At 45.3% G+C, this 23,491-nt stretch overlaps 1 protein-coding gene across 1 annotated transcript in view; it reads left to right on the top strand.

Moving 5' to 3' along the window:
- Positions 1–4,822: 4,822 nt before the first annotated feature.
- The window catches only part of LOC147624607 (serine/threonine-protein phosphatase BSL3-like), a 50,331-nt gene continuing 31,662 nt past the window's right edge, over positions 4,823–23,491 (top strand). Inside the window, exons 1-2 of the mRNA XM_086819624.1 lie at positions 4,823–5,711; positions 5,839–5,899. Of these exons, the coding sequence (XP_086675750.1) occupies positions 5,285–5,711; positions 5,839–5,899 (488 nt within the window). The 5' untranslated portion in view covers positions 4,823–5,284. The remainder of the gene's footprint in view (positions 5,712–5,838; positions 5,900–23,491) is intronic.

The raw sequence follows: 23,491 nt of genomic DNA, 5'->3' as shown, positions 1-23,491 counted from the left end.
TGTGTATACATAGCACTTCATATTCATTGTATACTTAAGAATGATAGAAAACTTGAAACCCACAATAAAACTAAAAATGACCAAAAATAAAAAATATGTACATGTATCGAGCACACAGCACATGCACATATTTACACTCACCTATAGGCGTACTCATACGTACATGAATGCACACTCAATCTGCCCCTAAAAACTGCCCCTCAAGCTCTTTTACTTTTTCTCCCCCTTAGGCCCTTTAAAATTCTTTCCCTTAATTTTTGAAACACCCCTCCCTTGGAGAAAATTCCACCCCCACACACACTTGAGTCCAAAAATAAAAATTCATGGATTTTTTTTCCCCACACACACAAACTTAAGATTGAAAAAAAACTTCGTCACATCATGTAGGCTTATGTTGCCACATCATCACAAAGGCTCACTTTTCCATGTTAACACCCAAAAAATTGAACTTGAAAAAATGCCACATCATTACGTTTGCCACGTCATTATGTAGACTCACATCCCCACATCATCATCCATTTTTTTGAAGTACCACATCATTACATAGGCTCATGCGCTACATCATCACATAGGCACGCATCGCCAAGTCATTGCCCAAAAAACCTCTTAAAAAAAGTATCGCGTCATCATGTAGGCTCACCTCTACCACATCATTTTGTAATCTCACATCGCCACATCATCACCCAAAAATCTTGAAAAAAGTGCCACATCATTACCTAGACTCATGTCACCATCTTATCACATATCTTACATTGCCACATCATCACATAGGCTCACATTGCTGTGTCATCACCCAAAAAAACTATTGAAAAAAGTGCCACATCATCATGTAGGGCTTAGTGTGCCATGCCATCACAAAAAAAATATTGAAAAAAGTGCCACATCATCACGTAGGGGCTTAGTGTGCCATGCCATCACCCAAAAAAAAAACCTCTTTAAAAAAGGTGCCATGTCATCATGTTGGCCAACATTACCACATCATCCAAAAAAAACTACAAAGAAAAGTGCCACATCATCAAGTAGGCATGCCTGCCATGTCAGCACAATTTTTTTTAGAAACGTAAAAATAACAAATCAAAAGATAATACATTTATTATTATTTATTATTTATTTTAGAGAGAGAGAGAGAGAGAGAGAGAGAGAGAGAGAGAGAGAGAGAGAGAGAGAGAGAGAGAGAGAGAGAGAGAGAGAGAGAGAGAGAGAGAGAGAGAGAGAGCGCGCGCGAAAACCTCCCTCGAACCGCAAGGCGAAGAGCCGACAACACAATCAAAGCCGATAAGCCCAAGAAATCAACTGGGCTCCGCATCTCCCTACAACCATGCTAATCAAACGAGGGAGAGATGCCTAAATCAATGCAAAGTTGCACACCAAGGTTGACATTATCTAATAATCCAACATTTCACCTTGAAGCGGCACAAGCTCTATAGTGCTTCACTTCTTTTTGTCAATATCACCATGCTTCAAGTAAGTGGGCTATAACTACCAACTTGTCAAAAAGAGTCTTAAGAAGCACTCGATTCCATTTGGTCATGTCAGGCACACCAATCATAGTTCGCAATTTACCAATGTACCTACCAAACTTGGTCTCCTAAATTTTTTCATTGTCATTGGTGTCCTAAATTCTTCCATTATCATTGGTGTCCTAAATTCTTCCATTGTCATTGGTGTCTAAATTTCTTCCATTCTCATGGACAACCCAACCTCATTCACACCCGCCTTATCAGCCAGCCTTGTTACTCACACAACCACCAATTCCTTATCTCAAACCATGTGTAAGAGTAAAAGAAAGTAGACAAATAAGTGTCAAAGAAAGCAAAGTATTGGAGTTTTCACTGAAAGAATCTTCTACACATACCCACCTTTTCCCTGATGCCCATACATGCCACCTGCAAAATATAATACAAATATAGGTCCTATTCTTTCACAAACCTACATTGAGACTCATCATTGACAACCCTCAAGTACATTTATGGATGGGGGGACCATGGCAGGAGCAAGCTTGGCTTGTGCGACCCATCGCCTGGACCTTCCTAAAAGCTGTGTAATGCTTCACTTCTTTTTGTTGATATAACCATGCTTCAAACAAGCGGGCCATAGCCACCAACTTGTTAAAAAGATACTCAAGGAGCACCTAGATCCATTTGGCCATGTTTCACATGCCACATATAGTTCGCGGTTTACTAATGTACTTGCCAGACTTGGTGCCCTAAATCCTTCCATTGTCATTGATGTCCTAAATTCTTCCATCCTTATCACACTTGCCTTATTGTTGCGGCCAACCTCATTACACATCAACCGCCAATTCCCTATCTCAAACCATGTGTAAGAGTCAAAGAAAGCAAATAAATGTGTCAAAGAACGTAAAGTGTTGGGAGTTTTCATTGGAAGAAGCTACTAGAGGGATGTTAGGAAGTTCACTCTATGGTTGATCATGGATGTCTAAGATACCATTGTACCATAGTTGGTATCGTGGGGGTGATACCACATTAATAAACATGCTAGTGTTATTGGTATATACATTTGAGGCCATGCTATTTGGGGCCATGGTATTATTATTGGTATTACGTGGGTGATCACTGCATTAAATACTAAGCTAGTGGATGTGTTTATGCCTATTTTATGTCGTCATGTTGAGATTAATTATATGAATTTTAATTAATTATTTTAACTAGCATGGTTAATGTTGGGTGTGAGCACGTCAACCGAGGTGCCACATTGATGATGGTTTGCACGTAACGCGTGAACATCAACTATTGTATGTGTTTATGTCTATTTTATATCGTCATGTTGGGATTGATTGGATAGATTCTAATTAATTATTTTTAACTATCATGGTTTAACATTGGTGAGGTAGGTGATGAGCAGTGTGATGACTAAGGTGCCGCATTGATGGTTTCTATTGTTTGGTCGTGTGCCATGTTTGTGGATATTATTTCATCCATTTTGTATGGTTGGGGCATCGATTCATAAGCTTACATGCATTAGTCATTTATTTTATGCAAAACCTTATATGCATGGGCATGTGCTTATTTATGTAAAAGAAAAGCCCAATTTGATAGGGAAGAATATTATTGGCTCCTTGGGCTACTTTTTAGAAATATAATTCTAAATACCCACATGTAAAGAGGGAGCTACTCACATTTTTGGGGGTCGGGAAGGGGGAAGATTGTACCCCATGCTTGTCTCTTGTTCTTGTGTTTTTTGCTTATGTTTTCAAGAATATTTGAAGTAATTCATGAGCCATTGTTAGCCAACTTCCAAGGCATTTCACTAGTAGGGAATTCTTGATTTCAAACCGCATTGGGTTTGTTATGTTGTTCTTTTTATGTGTGCAGGCTCATATTGCACTTTAATTGCAGGCTCTTATTGCACTTCAATTGCTTTATAACATGTTGTCTAAGAAGGCACAATTTTTCATGGGAAGCTTGATGAAGGTCTTTTATGTGCTAAGAGGTATTTTTTTGGTTTCTACACAAACTCTCTTGTTTCTTTTATTGTTGACTTATAAAGGTCAATAGTTCCAAAGTGAAGTTCATGCTACAAGTCATAATGGGGAATATGATGCTTAAATAAATAAGAGTACTAAAAAGTATTAAAGGTCCAAGAGACATATCTAAAGAAGTGTACACCTTTGAAAGAGAGAAGACTTCTGGTGTTGTGTATGTATGCACAATGGGGCTAGCTTTTAATCTCCTTCTGTTTTTATTGGAAACCATTAAACAATTCAATGTGAAGCCGTAAAGCTTAGATTCATAGATACACATCACAAAAGCAACATGTATTTGTCCACATTCAAGTTCTTGTGCCAATGTTGAAGGGTTATAAATCAAGCTTATTACCACATGAAGTGCATACAAGATGTGAAGTTGATAAAAAGTACTTGTGCATGGTTGCATGAAGTGATGTCATTTGTGTTTGTGAGGTAGATTCTATATATCCCAAGAAAGTTTTTTTGTGATGCTTACTTGAGTGTGCTCCTACAAAATTTGAGTTAAGCCAATTGTCATCACTTTGTATACTATCATACGAGAGGCACAAGAGCTGCCATAACCATGAGGCAGGCAAGCATTTTGATGTAAAACCATAACAACGGATTAGGCAAGGGTCTTTTAACTCAAGGAGCACTTATATGTAGGTATTATCTATTCAAAGAGCTCAAGGCTAGCATAGGGTGATTGAAGAGTCCCTCCCACAATCTTCCCCTCGAGAATCTCCTCAAAATGAGAATAAATGTTCTTCAAGCTTAGTGCCACTTGTAATGCAAGTAAAAGGTTTTGTGCATAGGGCATACCACATGATAAATTTGGGGAAAAAATATGTATATGAGAACTTAGAAGAATGACAAGGATTAGGCCTAAGCTGCCAGGGGGGAGTAAATTCCTGATCAAAGTGTGACATGTGGGACTACAAATTTTGACGAGTCAGCTTTTTGTGGAAAGCGAAAGTGCGATGTATGATGGGTCATTCAAGAGTTTGGACGGTGAAATAAAAGTGAGCATTTTTGTGGAGAATTGGTGAGGTGGCAAATTGTGCATCTAGAATAAAAGGCTCATATCAATATGTCTTTCCAGAGAGAGGTCATGAGGTCATGACTTAGAAGTTAGAGGCCGTTCTCGCTTGACCAAAGTGTGAACACTTGTAGGGCATAAAGAAGATTCTCTCTCCCGACAAACGATGAATCAGAGCCAATACGGTTGCCAAGGGGCCCAGCCTCGGTGATCCACCGAGCCGGTGGAAACAGGGCCCAACAGGGGACACGTGGCGGCTCGGAAGAGGCTCGGGCAATGGGGCTCCCAGAGAAAGCGGCTGCGGTTTACTCCATTAACCGGGGTTAATTCTGCAGGGTGTCCTTGGTAACTTGGGTTCAGGGTGTTCTTTCGGATTCTACGACGAAAGGTCTATCTCTCCCTCTCCCTCCTCTTTTCCACTTTCCTTCTGGTCTGTTTCTGCAGAGCTGCTGCATCTGCACACAGCTTTGCCATCCCTCAGAGCCACCTGATCCCGCCATCCCTGCACTCGCTCAGCTTCTAAAATCGTCATCTCCGTGCCTCTAGGGTTTTTCTGACCTCCTCGCACATCCCGCTTGATGTTTTCTGATCTCCTGCAAGGTTTTCTCAGACCCTCCGCACTTGCCATTTCTGCACCAATCTGTACCTAGCCTGCTCATTTTCTAGGGTATCGGAGCTCCCATGTAGCTCCTTTTTTGAAGCACGGTGGATGGGGCGGCGGTCACTATGCGCTGCCAATCGGCGGCCATCGCAGGTTTTCTAGGTCACAGTAGGCCATGGAAGTGGAATCGGGCGTCGGAAGCGAGCAGCGACATCCAGGATCGCCTCTTCCGCTCCCGCCCTGGGCTCAATCGCTGCCATCGTCACCATCTCACCAGCAGCAAATGGCTCCGTCGCAGGTACAGCCTTCAGGGCAAGGGCAGCAACAACAGCAGCATAATGGAGCGGCAGGCCATCAACAAGCGGTTCCGGCCAGTCCTAAGCCTGCCCCGCCTTACCAAGTCCTCACTTCCGTGATCGAGAAGAAAGATGATGGGCCTGGCCCTCGCTGCGGTCATACGCTAACTGCTGTTGCTGCCGTTGGCGAAGAAGGCTCTGCTTCATACATCGGGCCACGGCTTATTCTCTTTGGTGGTGCCACCGCCCTGGAAGGCAGCTCAGCTCAGGCCGGCCCTCAGACCCCCAGCGGCAATGCTGGCATCAGTAAGGGTTTTTATTTAAAATTCTGTTATTGGCTTGCTGTAGAGCCTTGACCACGTTTTTCTCATACCTTTGCCGTTGCGTATCAGAGCAGCTTTTTGAGAAATTGTGGAATCTTTCTCTTTTCCAGGATTGGCTGGAGCTACGGCTGATGTACATTGCTATGATGTTTTGTCAAACAGATGGACGAGGTAAAACTTGTGTGCATTGGTATCAGTTGAGTCAACTTTTAGAGTGTTTTTGGTGTGTGTGTGTGTGTGGGGGGGGGGTGTTGGTTGTCTTCTCTTGTGTGGCTCCTTCATGGATGTATATCTTCAGTTGCAAAAAAGGAAGGGGAAGGAAACAGTGATCAGAAGGGGGGGACCAGAAGATCGGGGGTGGAGAGTTTTAGGTTGAGTGGAAAGATGTGGTTAATAAAAAATGAGGATGGCTGGCGCCCATGTTGAGGCCTCAGGCCAAGGCCCATTGCAATTTGCAGCAACCACTTTGAGGCTAGGGAGCCATGACGGTGTCACCAATTGGCCGACCATTTGGTCCATCTCCAGATTCATGTCTCGTTCACTTGAGGCCAAACCGGTGTCTCATGTGAAGGTGCCAGTATTTTTGCATAACATGGACGGGAGCCAGACTGGTGCCACCCGTGTATGACATGGACCGTGTTCTATCCATGGGATTGTCACGCCATGGAAGAGCTAGTATTTGTGCCGTGTCTTGCCTATGGGATTGTCACTCCATAGGAAGGCTCTTGCCTAGATGTGTGTCTTACCTATGGGACTGTCACTCCATAGGAAGACCGAGATTTATGTTTTTTGTCGTGCCATCATTGTGCCCGACAGATGTTTAGTACTTGTTCCATGAACGGGAGATATGTCCATGATACTGTTCGCACATGCATTCATGTTTTGCATGTTTAGAATTGTTTTCGCATGACTTGTATTTTTTTGTTTGCCTGTTTGACGTGCCACTTACTGAGCGGGGACGCCTGTCAATGAGTCGTGAAGTTTGCACTGTCTTCCGACGAGTTTTGTTGCGTGTGAACAGGTGGTAAGTATATTGCAATTGTTTATTTTATAGCTTTCTTTCTAACTTTATTTTTTATAAGGTTGTAAGTTCACATTCATTAAAGAGTGGGCACCCTCCCAAATAATTAATGATGTCCTTGATAGGGTGGGTATCCATTATGGGCACCCACGTATGGGTCAAGGTGGAGAGGGAAGCCCCACTCTTAATCCTACGTGTGGGGGTGGGTGCATGGCCACCTACCCACCCCTCACCTTGGGACTTTGGAACTGGCCGCCTCCATGCAACTGTGGAGGGCCGGCCAGCTCCTTATCATGCACCCTCTTCGATCGCTTAGGAGTGAACCTCCTCTTGCATAAATTCAGCTGCGCACAGTTTTCCGGGGGCTGCTCTCAGATAACTGCACGTTGGTGGACTACACACAAGCCATCTCTCCGCTTGCCCTCAGGTTGCTGCACGCTGGTGGGCTGCGCTCTCTACACAGGCGGTCACAGCCGCACCCTTCCACAGGCGGTCACAGCCGCACCCTTCCACAAGCTGTCTGCAGGCGGCTGCGCCTCCCCTCTGCAGGCGGCTGCGCCTCCCCTCCACAGGCGGCTGTGCACCCTCTACAAGCAGCTGTGCCCTCCTCCACAGGTGACTGCACAGGCGGCTGCGTCCTCCTCCACAAGCGGCTGCGCCCCCAGACCTCCACAGGTGGCTGCGCCCAGGCCTCCTCTCCACTCTCAAGGTGGCTGCGCTCAGATCTCCAGGCGGCTGCATACTCTTCCCTCTTACCAGTAGATTGCTGCGCCTTGGTGTCCATCTCTAGTAGCTGCACGTAGACGCCTCGGGTATTTGTCTTCCACTAGCGGACTACAGGTAAGTGGATTGAGATTTAAGTAAGGGACTTTGATGTAAATTTGATAAGGGTTACTCTCTGCTGCTAACGCCCGTTCGGTGCCGGGTACTCCAAGCTTCTGGAGAACCACGGTCCTTGGGTGCCGAGATCGGGAGAGCCAGGCGTTAGTACTACGGGAGCCTGTTTGTGCGTGGTCCTGGAACACCAGTGGGGTGCGCTCTGCGGATTCCAGTGAAGGCACAGGACCCTAGAGACTAAACTACTCAAGTAGATTGCTCTCCTTCGAACATCTACTTCGAGTCTCTTGTTTCGTAACTGTATTCATCTTAGTTGTACATGGACATCATCTAGTTCATTGAACCCATGGAGCATTGTATCTTTTAAATACTCCCAATAATATATCATATATTGAGGGGGGAGTCGGCCCGTTCCGGCCCCAGTGTTGGTGTCCATTGATCAACATTTCATTTCATTTCAGTTTTCAGTTGTTATTAAGTTGTCCATTCAAATTGTGATATTTAAGTTGTGCTATTACGCGTGTGGGTGTCCAACGGAGTCTATTCCCACTTGACGGGATCGGTTTCATTGGTATCAGAGCACGGTTATTTCCCTCTTCTTAGTGGGGAAACGAACCTGTGTATTGGACACCCCGCTTCTAGCACACTTAACACAATGGACAACCAAGGTAAATCTTTGGAAGTGCCTAATTCGAGGGGCCCATCTAGTGCCTCGCGTGGTTCTGATGCTTTACAGGGAAGGCACAAGCCCCTTGAGAGGGTAAATGATAGTGATTCAAGGGGACAACTGTCTCGAGGAAAGATAGTCATGTAAGAAGAAGAGCCTGATGCAATGAGGGCTGAATTGGAACATATGAGAAAGCTTTTGCAGGCACAAGAGCAAGAGCTGAAATTTTTGCATGAGGATCCCCATGTGCAAAGTGCCATTGAAGCAAGGAAAGCCGATGCAATGGTAGACGTGACTTTTGAGTCCATGGCACGGGAAGTGGGCAAGAAGCCAAGGGAGTTGGCACTTTCCTACCTCCTCCGCAAAGGTGACATCAAAGAGGGGGAAGATGGAGAGCTGAAATTCAGAAATCTACCTCACTTGAAGCATGGAGATCCCGCATCTCAAAGGTTGAGGTCATTCATGCAAAGGGAAGAGGTGACAGTCACCTCTCGTCATGCATCTTCTCCACAAGGCACAAAGGCTGACAGGTATATGTATGCTAGTGCTCATGGAGAGCATGATGGTCACATGCATTCAAGACATGTATCCCATGGAGGGGGTGATAGGTCTGCCACTAGAAGAGCTTTGCCTATTGAGTTGTCTCATGGAGAGACATTGCCTTATGCAGGAAAGTCACATGCATCTGATTCTCAAGTTCGTGGAGCACATGCCATCGTGCTTCATGAAGCTTCCATGATGGCCCATGAAGCCCATGCAGATAGGGCTGCCCCGTTGGAAAAGGGGAAAAGAAAAAGAGAGGACCATGAGCCTCATGCCAGAAAGCTCAAGGAATTTAAAGCAGGTGACAAGTCCGTTAAGTTTGATGTTTTTCATGGAGAGCATGATGCTTCCAAAGTGTTAGCATTTGTGGCACAGTTTGACATTGCTTTTAGCGATGAGGACTTCACTGAGAAGTCTAAAGTACGCCATGCTAGCATGTTCTTGAAGGGGATCGCTGCTAATTGGTGGATCACTGAAAAGATCACCAAAGATCCCATTTGCACCTGGAAAGAGTTTAAGGATAGATTTTATGCTCAGTTCTTGCCACCTAATGCGGAGCAAACTCTCACCCAAAAGTGGGATAGACTTGAGCAAAGAGATAATGAAAGTGTGCAATAGTATGTCAATAAGTTTTGGAAAGTGTTGCTTGAGGTAACTCCTTTTATGCAAATCACTGAGGATAAAAGAAAGAGGAAGAGTTTCGCTCCGGATTGCAACCTGCTTATCGTTCGGGCATTGAATTACACCCGAAACATACTTTGCAACAGCTTATAGCTTCTGCTCTTGCTACGAGCAATTGGTGCTCAAAATTAAGCAAGATCAAGGCGGTTCAAAGGGCAAAGACAAGGCTGTCCCAAATTTGCAAAAAGGTGGACAGCCACCTAAAAAGAACTTTCGAGAGACCCAAAAGGGAGGTAAAGCTGAAAATACCTCATCTAAAGATCATGGCCCAAAGAAGAATAAATTTGGCTTGACCCTCGAGTAAAGGGAGCAATATGCCAAGGAGGGAAAATGTTTTTCTTGTGGCAGCAAAGAGCACATGTTTCGACAATGCCCTGACCGCAAACCAAAGCATGAGGATAAGCAAACCAAGGCTAATGTGCATGCAGTTCCCGATGTGCTGGGAAACACAAAACATGATGCAAAAGAGCGGAAATCGTAGCTATCTTCAAAGTAGTTGTGGGCTTAATTGAGGTTCCTTTTTCTTCCTTTGCTTCATCTTCACTTGATTCTGATTCTTCTAAAAGTAAGGCCTTTGATTCTGATTCTCTGGCCAGTAAGGTCTTTAGGGATTTTTTTCTTACAAGAAAATCCTCCTCTGCATGGTTGGGCTTTCCATAGTATACAAAGCATGGAGTCAAATCAAGGATCAGTCCGCCTTATTCATGTTTGATGATTGTGCAACCGATAACTTCATCTCTATTCAAATGGCAGCTGCCTTGGGTATTGAAGTTGAGAACATGGGACCTCAGATTGAAGCAGAAGCTGCCTTTGTTGGTAAAGAGGTGCAGGTTACTCCACTAATAGAGAAGTTGCGTATACATATCCAGGGTTACCTTGATAATGAGCATTTCCTAGTTGCACCACTTAATGGATGTGATGTATTACTGGGCAAGCCATGGCATCATAGGCTTGAGTCCCGCAAAGAGTACAAGGAAAACATGATTTCTTTTATGCATAGAGGCCGCATGCATTTCATTGATGCCGGCAAGGAAGGGGATTCCATCCCACTTGTATCTCACATCCAGATTAATAAAGCAATGAAAAAGAGTCTTTCTGCGTACTTGGTTTTTGTTCGTGATAGCATTGTACCAAGTCATCAAAATGTGGTGCTATGACTTACGATAGGCTGAATTTTCTTCATGCATTCAACGATTGTTTTGCTGATGCATTGCCAGGTGAATTACCTCCCCAAAGGCCCGAGGATCATCGCATAGATCTTGTGCCAGGCAGTTCTCCACCCAACAAACCCGCATACCGTGTGAGTGCTGCACAACAAGAAGAGATCATGAAGCAGGTAAATGAGCTTTTAGAGAAAGGTTTGGTTCAACCTAGTTCCTCACCTTATTGCTCTCCCGTGCTTCTTGTTCAAAAGAAAGACGGGTCATTCCGCATGTATGTGGACTATAGAGCTTTAAATAAGCTTACCATCAAGAATAGATTTCCAATTCCGCGTATTGATGACATTGTGGATAAGCTTGATGGTTCGGCTTGTTTCAACCGTCTTGATTTGAAGAGTGGTTATCACCAAATACGAGTGGTGTCACAAGATGTCCATAAAACTGCATTCAGGACAGCTTTTGGATTATATGAATTTTTGGTGATGCCTTTTGGTCTCACCAATGCTCCTGCCACCTTTAATCGTATGATGGATAGGATATTCCTGTTAAAAGTAGTATCTCATGTGGGAACGAGGCTTAGTAAAGGGTATAAATTATTATTTAGTTTATGCTACATGAGTCGGCCATTTCCATCATGAGGGTATAAATACCCATGCCCATCATTGTATTATTTCATCTATTCATTGCTAATATCAAGTTCAAGCGTTGTTCGCCAACCTTTCTCTCTCTCTCTCTCTCTCTCTCTCTCTCTCTCTCTGCGTCAACTTCTCTCTCTCTCTCTCTCTCTCTCTCTCTCTCTCTCTCTCTCTCTACGTGTATTCAAACTTCCGCATGCTCGATTCTGACATGGTATCAGAGCTGAGTGCTCGTTGATTCTTGGGCACATGGAGGCATAGTTGTTTCTCGTACGCGTACGAACCTATTCGTACGTACGAGTCGTATGGTAGGATACCGTACGAATTCGTACGATATCGTACGGTACGAGTTAGGTTTTTTTTTTTTTTTCCCCAAAAATTTTTTTCCCTTGAAAAAAAATTTCCAAATGCTTAAAAAAAATAGAAACCCTGCTTTACGAAGATCCCAAATGCTCGCAATACTTCGCAACTTTCGTGTCCACTCAGTATTCCATATGGGGTTGTGGAGAGACCTAAAAAATCTGGTGAGGTAGACTGGTAGTGTACACTTGATTGGTAGGATGAGAGAATCTTGCTACATCACTTGGGGATCCCTGGTATAGGTAGGCTAGACAATTAGATTCTCAAGTTATGCACAAGGGAGAACATTTGGACATGGCCATTTTGATCTAGAGAGGAGTCCCTAAACTTATCACCCTAGATGCACTCCTCGTATTTGTGCAAGGACGGTCCCTTAGTCATAAACGCTACACTGGGAGACCTTTGGTATTGCATTACCCATCCAGGTTCTTTTTTGGAGACAATCGGGAGATCCAACCGGGAGAGACACATATCCATGTACTGGTTTCTCAAGCACTGTAGACTCCTCCCCTCCCAATCTTCCCTCACATTCAAGCTTGAAGCTCCATAGCTTGTAAGTGTAAAAAATAAAAACCGTATTTTATCGTACCGTATCCCAAAATTTCATATCGTACCGAATATTCCCGTACGGTATCGTACCGTACCGTATCGTATTTTCGTACCGTGACAACTATGCATGGAGGAGTTGGAGAAGGTGGCTGCTGCAGCACTGTGGTGGCAAAGAGAGACAGAGGGCAGCTCGCGTGTCTATGCTACATGCTTCGAAGGTGACACAAGACCTCAAAGGGCGGCAGCGTTTCAACGTTTTTTTTCAAGTGGCAGAGCACAATAGCGAAGGTGTTGGCGGCTGCAACAAGGCGGCCTGCTAAGGAAGTGAGCACCAGGCTGCGTTTCTGGGTGGCACAAGCTTGCACACCAAAAGCAGCACGCGGTTTTTGTTGCAGGTGGCAAAGCAGGGCAGCCAAGTATTGGCAGCTGCGTTTCCTTGCAGACAGAGCAAGCAGCAATGCGAGTGTCTTGGCGGCTGTAACAAGGCAGAAGTTAAGCACTACAGCAAGGTGCAGGCAGCGCAAGGTGTTGAAGGTGGCCACTACAAGGCGGCAGAGAGCGCGGAGGAGAAGAAGCGATATACGTGGCTCTTGCAGCGTTTCATAAAAACGCTACTGCTCTCTGTGCTTGGCAAACTTTGAAGCGGGCAGACCGGGTCGACTGAGAAGAGGTGGACGGAGTTTTCGAGATGGGACTCCCGTGTTCGAGCAAGGACGACAAACTGAATGGCGACAATTATGCGCATTGGAACTTGATCATGAGGCTATGGTTTAGCAGAAAAGGCTTATGGGACATTGTTGATGGCTCGGAGGAACGTCCCCGAAGGGATAGCAATCGGTTCACACGTCTTCAGGAGGAGGAGTTTCTCAAATCTCTTGTGGATTGGGATGCTCACAATGCGAAGGCAATGTCGGCGATTGCAGAATCTCTCACCAAGGAAATTTCCCCTGCCATTCAGACTTTAAAGACTGCCAAGGAAATGTGGTCAAAGCTTGCAGGAATGTTTGATCGAGACTCAACAATGCGAGCAGTAACCCTTCTCGGCCAGTTGTTTTCCATCAAGTTTGAAGCCGGGACCTCTATAGTCATTTCTAATGAAGGCAAAGGTTATCCATGATCAGTTATCGGCTATGAATAGTGCGTTAACTAGTACCCAGTTAGCTGCCTTGGTTCTTACGAAGTTGCCTGAGGAGTACGAGATGGTCTCGAGGGCATTACGCTTACAAGTCACGAAGGAAAAGCTGGAATTTGATGATCTCAGCTCTTTTCTCATTGAGGAGGAAGCAGTGCTCATTTCCCAAGACAAGATTCGAGTTCCGAAGGATGTAGAATCGGCACATACTGCATCGGAATCCAATAAGAAGTCTAGGAGCCGTTGTTATAAGTGCGGAAAGCGAGGGCATTTGGCTCGGGATTGCAAATCCAAAGCTAAAGCTCAAGGCTCGACGAATGACAAAGGCAAAGGCAAAGCTGACGAGGATGACAGTGACAGTGATTCTAACAGGGATGCTACGGCGTCTGCCGGTGTGGCGAGGACTACACTGGCACATGCTCCAGCATTCTAGCTTGGTGGATGGATGCTACCACGTGCTTCAGCCAGAGAGAGGCATGTGAGTGGCGGAGAGGGGCAGTCTGTGCTCCCGTTTTGGTGATTTGGACCCGTGTGTCGGAGTTCAAGGCACATGCATCTGGCATGGAACAGCTTGACAAATCTATGGACGTGATGTGTTCGTAGTTCATTGGTAGCAGACTATGGATGGGATGAGTGTCACCATTGAGCTATCTAATGGTCCTCTTATCTTCTTGTGTGAGCTTTGGGCTCTGGATGAGCATACTCCGTAGTGGTGCTCCATCGCTAGGACTGGCACGGCGTGATTCGTAGTGCCAGGGACGGGTGGATTGCACACGGTGTATGTTTCTGGATTACCACCGCTAGGACTGGCACGGCGTGATTCGTAGTGCCAGGGACGGGTGGATTGTACACTGTGTGTGTACCTGGAATTGACTTTCCGGTGGGCCTGTTTGTGCCCGGAAATGTCAAGTATTGTGCAAGTACATGAACGGAGATTATCCTTTAACAATGTTGCATTGTGCACTCATGTTTGCCTGCCTTTGAAATGTTTTCGCGTGAACTGGTTTTGTTTGCATGCCTGACATGTGTGTCTAGCTCAGGGGTCGGGGACGCCCTCCCGTGAGCCGTGGAATGCCTTGTCTTCTGACAGGTTTTGTGGCGTGTGAACAGGTGGGAAATCCTTATTTTAATAAGAGTTTTAAGTTATAAGTCTTATAACTTACAGGTTTCATACTTCATTAAAAGTAGGTGGACACTTTATAAGTGTGGGCACTTTCTTTTGGCCTGGGCACCCTTTTATAGCATGTGGGGTGGGGGTTGGCCACCTACCCCACCTACCACACCCAATTATGTGCATGGGAGGAAGGCGCCTCACTTCCAGCCCTCTCCCTTGCATTTTGGAGGAAGAAAACACAACTGTTGGCTGGGATTTAGAGAAAACAGGCTGGAGCACATCATTAATTGCTGATTTTGGTTGTACAGCAGGTACAGCAGGTACAGCAGCAGGTACAACAGGTACAACAGGTATAGTACCATCATTAGTTGCTGATTCTGGTTGTACAGCAAGTACAGCAGGTACAGCAGCAGGTACAGCAGGTACAGCAGTAGGTACAGCAGGTACAGTATCATCATTAGTTGCTGATTCTGGTTGTACAGCAGGTACAGCAGGTACACCAGCAGGTACAGCAGGTACAGCAGGTACAGTACCTTCATTAATTGCTGATTCTGGTCGTACAGCAGGTACAGCAGGTACAGTACCTTCATTAATTGCTGATTCTGGTCGTACAGCAGGTACAACAGCAGGTGCGGTGGCTCCAGAAGATTTTCATCGCGAAGAATGAGGAATTCTCCTGCTCTCCTATGTCTGGACTCCTCTTCCATTCACCGAGTCAACTCCGTGAGGGTGCCCCATCGCTAGGACTGGCACGGCGTGATCCGTAGTGCCAGGGACGGGTGGATTGCACGCGAAGTGTGACTCTGGAAGGTGCTATGGACGGGGCAGCCCTTGGTGACTTCAGACTCGGCATCAACAAACATGTTTGGGTTTGATACTTTGTTTTCATTGTGCATTGCTTATTGGAAATCTGGCCTTGGGCCCGTGTACTTGTAACAAATTCTCCCAAGTAATAATATCATTTCCTTGGGGGGGGGCCGGCCGTTCCGGCCTCAGTGTGGTGTCATCTATCTATGCTCAGAGTTGTTAATTACTTTTTGCTATTTTGTCTTGTGCTATTGTCTTTTAAGAGTGTATAATAGAGTGCTAACTGGAGAGGTGAGTCCAGGAAGGGGTGACCCCTGCTTGGGTCTCGTTTCAGTGGTATCAGAGCACGGATCTTCCTTTTTCTACATTGGGAGACGATCCAAAGGCTTCCTGACCACTCTCCATTAGTGACTTTACTCTTATTATGGCTAGCCAAGCAAGTAGCAGGGAAGTGCCAAATTCAAAGGGGCACTCCAGTGGAACACAAGCAAGTGGACGGATGCCTTATGCCCGTGATCATGTATGGTTGGGACAGCCGTCCCGTGGCAAGGAGAAAATGCAGGAGCAAGAGCAAGAGCCAAGTGCCATGAATGCAGAAATTCAGCGTATGCGAGAGCTTCTCCATGCCAGGGAGATGGAATTGGCCAGCCTACGTGAGGACCCACACATTCAACAAGTGCTAGATGCAAAGAAAAAGGAGGCAACCGTCTTTCAAGACTTTGAAGCTTTGGCTCGTGGATCAGGGCTGAAACCTCGTGAGCTAGCTCTTTCATTCTTAGTGGATAAGGGTGATGTATTGCAGGGCCAGGATGGGGAGCTTGTTATAAAGAGATCTCCATTGGTGGACATGCCTGGGATAGCCTCTCCAAAGCTGAAATCTGCTGTCCACAAAGAGGAGCCTTCCATTACATCCCGACGTGATTCTACCTTACATGGGAGGCATAGCCATGCCTATGAAGGTAATATTACTTCTAGAGATGATCGTTACAAGCCTCATTCTTCATCATTGCAGGTTTCTCATGGGCTTAGAGAGCACCGACATCCCCGTACTACTACTTTACCTGTTGAACTCTCCCATGAAGAGCCATTTCTTCATGCTCCCATCTCCACATCCTCTCCGGATTATGCTTATGCTGCAAGAGATAGTGGTGGGGCTACACACATGCATGCAGGTACAGCACATGCTTCACGTCCACGTATGCCACCTAAGTATGCAGGAGCATCTATGGATGCCAGGGCTGATCCACATGAACGTGGAATCAAGAGGACGCATGGGGATTATGAGCATCATGTTCATAAGCAAAAGGAATTCAAAGCCGGGGACAAATCCGTCAAGTTCGAGACATATCATGGTGAGTTTGATGCTTCCAAGGTTATGTCATTTGTTTCCCAATTTGACATTGCTTTTAGTGATGAGGATTTTTCAGAAAAGTCCAAGGTGAGGCATGCCAGCATGTTCTTGAAGGGCACGGCCGCTCATTGGTGGCTTGCAGAAAAGCTCTCAGGCACTCCCGTGGACACTTGGGCTGAATTTAAAACTAGATTCTATGTCCAATTCTTACCCCCTAATGCCAAGAAGAACATCCGCAAGAAGTGGGATTGGGTTAAGCAGAATGAAGGTGAGTCAGTTCATGCTTATGTATCCAAGTTTTGGAAAACACTCTTGGAAGTTTCCCCTATTATGCAGGTAAATGATGAGGAACGCAAGAGAAAGTTTGAATCGGGACTCCAACCGGTTTATCAATCGGGCTTGGAGTTGTACCCAAACCACACTCTACAACAGCTCATTTCAGCTGCTTTGGCCACCGAACAATTGGAGCAAAAGCTGAAGCAAAATTATAGAGATGGACATGCTCAAAAGGGGAAGGACAAGGCTGTCCCAAATCTGCAAAAGGGTGGACAGCCACCAAAAAGGGACTCCAATGAAGTTAAGGGAGCTCCAAAAGCTGAAAGTACCTCAGAGAAGAAGCGTCCCAACAAAAGGCCTAACTATGGACTTACTCCGGAACAAAGGGTGCAATATATACGTGACGGTAAGTGCTTTTCTTGTGGTAGTAAAGATCACATGGTCCGGCAATGCCCAAAGAAAGCAGGCAAAGAGGATGCAAAGGAAACCCAGGTTAATGTGCATATGGTGCCCGATGTACAAGGGGGGACAGCCCATGATGCTTTGGATAGGATGGTATGCAAGGCATGGGGACAGCTCAAAGATCAACCCGCATTATTTATGTTTGATGATTGTGCCACGGACAACTTCATATCATTGGAAATGGCTACAGCATTGGGCATTAGTGTGGATGACATGGGACCGGAGATTGAGGCCGGAAGTGCATTTGTTGGCAAGCAAGTCAAGGTCACACCCCTTATTGGCAAGCTTCGCATGCTTATTCAGGGATATTTGGACCATGAGAACTTCCTCATTGCACCATTAAATGGGTGTGATGTATTGCTTGGAAAGCCTTGGCACTCCCGTCTTGATCCTCGCAAGGCTTACAAGACCAACCGGATCACATTTATGCATAGGGGCAAAGAGCATGTTATTGATGCCGGTGTGGAAGGGAATTCTATCCCTATTGTATCCCACATACAAATAAATAAAGCCATGAGAAAGGGTCTTTGCTCGTACATGATTTTTGTTCGTGATAGAGTAGACCATCTTGATCATTCTCTTGATTCTCTCACATGTGATAGGCTGGAATTTTTGAAACAATATGAAGATTGCTTTACAGATTCACTTCCAGGGGAGCTACCACCACCACGGCCGGAGGATCATCGTATAGACCTTGTGCCTGGCAGTTCTCCACCAAATAGGCCGGCATACCGTGTGAGTGCATCACAGCAGGAGGAGATCATGAAGCAAGTCAATGAGCTCATGCAAAAAGGTTTGATCCGCCCTAGCTCTTCACCGTATTGCTCTCCCGTACTTCTAGTGCAGAAGAAGGATCTCTCTTATCGTATGTGTGTGGATTATCGGGCTCTAAATAAGCTAACCATCAAGAATAGGTTTCCTATTCCTCGCATTGATGATATTTTGGATAGATTGGATGGCTCGGCATATTTCAGCCGGATTGATTTGAAGAGTGGATATCATCAAGTACGGGTAGTACCAGAGGATGTGCATAAGACCGCTTTCAGGACAGCATTTGGTTTGTATGAGTATCTTGTTATGCCTTTCGGTCTTACAAATGCTCCTGCCACTTTTAACCGTATGATGGACAGGATTTTTAGAGATCATCGATCTTTCACTGGAGTTTTCTTCGATGACATCTTGGTTTATTCCAAGAGTGAAGAAGAGCACAGAAAGCATTTGGCCATAGTCTTTGAAGAACTCCGAAAGCATAGACTTCACATCAATGCTAAGAAGAGTGAGTTCTTCCTCTCCGAAATTCATTATCTTGGGCTCATTGTTTCTCAAGATGGCATACGAATGGATCCTGCCAAGATTGAGGCTATCAAGAATTGGCCTGAACTCAAGTCAGTGCATGAGGTTCGTAGTTTTCTTGGGTTATGCTCATACTATAGACGGTTCATATGGCATTTTGCTTTGATTGCTGCCCCTCTTCATCAGTTGACAAAGAAGAAAGTCTCCTTTCAGTGGACTTCATTGGAAAGCAAAGCTTTCTATTCACTAAAGGATGCAATCATATCTGGGCCCGTGTTGATCATTCCTGACTTGCACAAGCCATTCTTTGTGGAATGTGATGCATGTGGAGATTGTTTAGGTGCTGTCCTAAACCAGGAAGGACACCCCGTGGCATTTGAGAGCCGCCGTTTGCGTGATACGGAGCTTTCTTTGGGGATCTATGAGAAGGAGCTATTGGCAGTGATTCATGCATTGACCATTTGGAAGCACTATCTTCTCGGTGCAGAGTTTATGGTGAAGACCGACAACCAAAGCTTACGGTATTTTCTCACACAAACTAAGCTCTCAGAGAAGCATATGCGGATGGCAAATTTCCTCTCTATGTTTCATTTTCAGATTGTGCATACACCGGGAAAGAAGAATGTGGTGGCCGATGCATTGTCTCGAAGGCCGTATGTAGCCTCTATCTCAATTGCCTCTCATGGAGACTTGTCGTCTATGCAAAATAAGTACCATATAGATGCTGATTTTTCAGATTTATGGGCTGATTTGGTGGCTGGTCATACTCATGCATCATATGTGATCAAAGATGGGTATCTCCTTAAAGATAATTGCCTTTGTGTGCTCACAGATTTGAGGCAAAAAGTGTTGGAAGAATGCCATGCTCCACCGTATGCAGGACATAGAGGTATTCTACCTACTACTCATATGGTTGAACGCTACTTCTTTTGGCCAGGGATGAGGAAGGACATTGAGGCTTATGTACGTGCTTGCCTTACTTGCCAAAAGGTCAAGTTTGATCGTCAGAAGTCTCCTGGATTGCTTCTACCATTGCCTATTCCCTCACAGCCATGGGAGAGTATAGCTATGGATTTCATCATGGATTTGCCTCGCACTCAGCAAGGTAATGATGCTATATGGACTATCGTTGACCGGTTTAGCAAGCAAGCTCATTTCTTGCCGGTCAAGAAAACGATCAAGGCAGATCATATGGCAAAAGTTTTCTTATCACAGGTATTCAAGCATCATGGTATGCCTAAATCTATTGTGGGTGACCGTGATCCTCGAACTACCAGTCTCTTTTGGAGAGCACTTTTTGACAATATGGGCACAAAGCTGAATTTTTCATCCGCTTTTCATCCTCAAACCGATGGTCAAAGTGAAGCAGCAAATTCAGCCGTATTGGACCTTCTCAAATGCTATGTAGCTGATCAAAAGACTTTGTGGGAAAAGTATTTGCCACTTGTGGAGTTTGCATACAATAACACGGTGCATGCTTCTACTGGGAAGGCTCCCTTTGAGATAGTTTATGGCAAAGTGGTATTGCCTCCCATCCTACGTACTAAGGATGAGATTTTTGCTGCTGATGACTTTGTCAGGGACTTGGATATTGCCTTTGCACAGGTACGGACAGCCATAGCCCGTTCTCAAGAGAAGCATAAGAAGGCTGCAGACAAGCATAGAAAGCATTTGGATGTCAAGGTAAATGATTGGGTATTGCTGAAATTCGAAAAAGCTAGACTCCGTAAGAGATCTGGTAAGGAGGGGATGTTTCCCAAGCTCTCATCCAGGTATTATGGGCCTTTCAAGGTCATTGAGCAGATCAATGAAGTTGCTTTTCGTTTAGCATTGCCATCTCATTGGAAGATACATAATGCTTTCCATGTTAGCCTCTTACGAAAGTATGTGGGTCCGGAACCAAGTCTTCCTATCATTGAGGATCCACCAGAAGTGGATGAGTTGGAAGAGATTTTGCAACCAGAGCAGATTGTGTTTCATAAAGAGCGTAAGCTATCTGCAGGCAAGCTTGTAAGACGCTATTTGGTGAAGTTCAAGAATTATCTCCCCATTGATGCTAAGTGGGTTGATGAGGACTACTTCAAAGATTATCCGCAGCTTCTCCATGACTATTTGGAAGCTTTTCAGTTGCGGACAACTGTTTAGAAGACGGGGAGATGTCACCATTGAGCTATCTAATGGTCCTCTTATCTTCTTGTGTGAGCTTTGGGCTCTGGATGAGCATACTCCGTAGTGGTGCTCCATCGCTAGGACTGGCACGGCGTGATTCGTAGTGCCAGGGACGGGTGGATTGCACACGGTGTATGTTTCTGGATTACCACCGCTAGGACTGGCACGGCGTGATTCGTAGTGCCAGGGACGGGTGGATTGTACACTGTGTGTGTACCTGGAATTGACTTTCCGGTGGGCCTGTTTGTGCCCGGAAATGTCAAGTATTGTGCAAGTACATGAACGGAGATTATCCTTTAACAATGTTGCATTGTGCACTCATGTTTGCCTGCCTTTGAAATGTTTTCGCGTGAACTGGTTTTGTTTGCATGCCTGACATGTGTGTCTAGCTCAGGGGTCGGGGACGCCCTCCCGTGAGCCGTGGAATGCCTTGTCTTCTGACAGGTTTTGTGGCGTGTGAACAGGTGGGAAATCCTTATTTTAATAAGAGTTTTAAGTTATAAGTCTTATAACTTACAGGTTTCATACTTCATTAAAAGTAGGTGGACACTTTATAAGTGTGGGCACTTTCTTTTGGCCTGGGCACCCTTTTATAGCATGTGGGGTGGGGGTTGGCCACCTACCCCACCTACCACACCCAATTATGTGCATGGGAGGAAGGCGCCTCACTTCCAGCCCTCTCCCTTGCATTTTGGAGGAAGAAAACACAACTGTTGGCTGGGATTTAGAGAAAACAGGCTGGAGCACATCATTAATTGCTGATTTTGGTTGTACAGCAGGTACAGCAGGTACAGCAGCAGGTACAACAGGTACAACAGGTATAGTACCATCATTAGTTGCTGATTCTGGTTGTACAGCAAGTACAGCAGGTACAGCAGCAGGTACAGCAGGTACAGCAGTAGGTACAGCAGGTACAGTATCATCATTAGTTGCTGATTCTGGTTGTACAGCAGGTACAGCAGGTACACCAGCAAGTACAGCAGGTACAGCAGGTACAGTACCTTCATTAATTGCTGATTCTGGTCGTACAGCAGGTACAGCAGGTACAGTACCTTCATTAATTGCTGATTCTGGTCGTACAGCAGGTACAACAGCAGGTGCGGTGGCTCCAGAAGATTTTCATCGCGAAGAATGAGGAATTCTCCTGCTCTCCTATGTCTGGACTCCTCTTCCATTCACCGAGTCAACTCCGTGAGGGTGCCCCATCGCTAGGACTGGCACGGCGTGATCCGTAGTGCCAGGGACGGGTGGATTGCACGCGAAGTGTGACTCTGGAAGGTGCTATGGACGGGGCAGCCCTTGGTGACTTCAGACTCGGCATCAACAAACATGTTTGGGTTTGATACTTTGTTTTCATTGTGCATTGCTTATTGGAAATCTGGCCTTGGGCCCGTGTACTTGTAACAAATTCTCCCAAGTAATAATATCATTTCCTTGGGGGGGGGCCGGCCGTTCCGGCCTCAGTGTGGTGTCATCTATCTATGCTCAGAGTTGTTAATTACTTTTTGCTATTTTGTCTTGTGCTATTGTCTTTTAAGAGTGTATAATAGAGTGCTAACTGGAGAGGTGAGTCCAGGAAGGGGTGACCCCTGCTTGGGTCTCGTTTCAATGAGTTCCTGGTTCATTGTGTAGCAGAATTTTGGGCGTCGTGTGACGACAGTTCAAGGTTCAGAGGATTTTTTGAACGTGATGTGTTCGCAGTTCAACGAATGGGGGATCATGGATGTGGAGTTGTCTGCAATTCATTATTCTATGTGGCAGCTAAAGCTCAAGATGGCATTTTCTTGTGGAGACAGGTTGATTGGTGCATTATCCGAGGTGTACCTAGCAAAGGCCACGCTAGGGTGTCCATGGTTGCATCTGCATCGACTTGGTTTCTTCATCTATGCCCACTATGAGCTACAGAGAGGGTGTTAAAAGTAGTATCTCATGTGGGAACGAGGCTTAGTAAAGGGTATAAATTATTATTTAGTTTATGCTACATGAGTCGGCCATTTCCATCATGAGGGTATAAATACCCATGCCCACCATTGTATTATTTCATCTATTCATTGCTAATATCAAGTTCAAGCGTTGTTCGCCAACCTCTCTCTCTCTCTCTCTCTCTCTGCGTCAACTTCTCTCTCTCTCTCTCTCTCTCTCTCTCTCTACGTGTATTCAAACTTCCGCATGCTCGATTCTGACAATTCCGACCCCATCGCAAATTCACAGGTGTATTCTTTGATGACATCTTGGTTTTCTCCAAGAATGAGCAAGAACATAGAACTCATTTGGTGTTCGAAGAGTTGCGGAAGCATAAACTTTTCATTAATGCCAAGAAAAGTGAGTTCTTTCTTTCAGAGATACATTATTTGGGTCACATTGTATCCAAAGAGGGAGTAACAATGGATCCTGCAAAGATAAAAACCATTCGGAATTGGCCAGAATTGCAAAACATACATCAAGTACGTAGTTTTTTGGGATTATGTTCATATTATAGGCGTTTCATAAGGCATTTTGCTATGATAGCCACCCCTCTACATGATCTCACAAAGAAGAAAACCACTTTCAAATGGACTCCAAAAGAATAGGATGCCTTCTTGCAGCACAAGCATGCTATTATATGTGGACCCGTATTGATTGTTCCTGACTTGCAAAGGTCATTCGTAGTGGAATGTGATGCTTGTGGCGATTATATAGGGGCTGTTCTAAATCAAGAAGGGCATG

Source organism: Cibotium barometz, chromosome 25, assembly GCF_041138505.1.
Source record: "Cibotium barometz isolate CiBa-2024 chromosome 25, ASM4113850v1, whole genome shotgun sequence".
Lineage (NCBI taxonomy): Eukaryota > Viridiplantae > Streptophyta > Polypodiopsida > Cyatheales > Cibotiaceae > Cibotium > Cibotium barometz.
The sequence above is the reverse complement of the archived record's forward strand: the minus strand, read 5'-3'. Positions and strand labels throughout refer to the sequence as shown.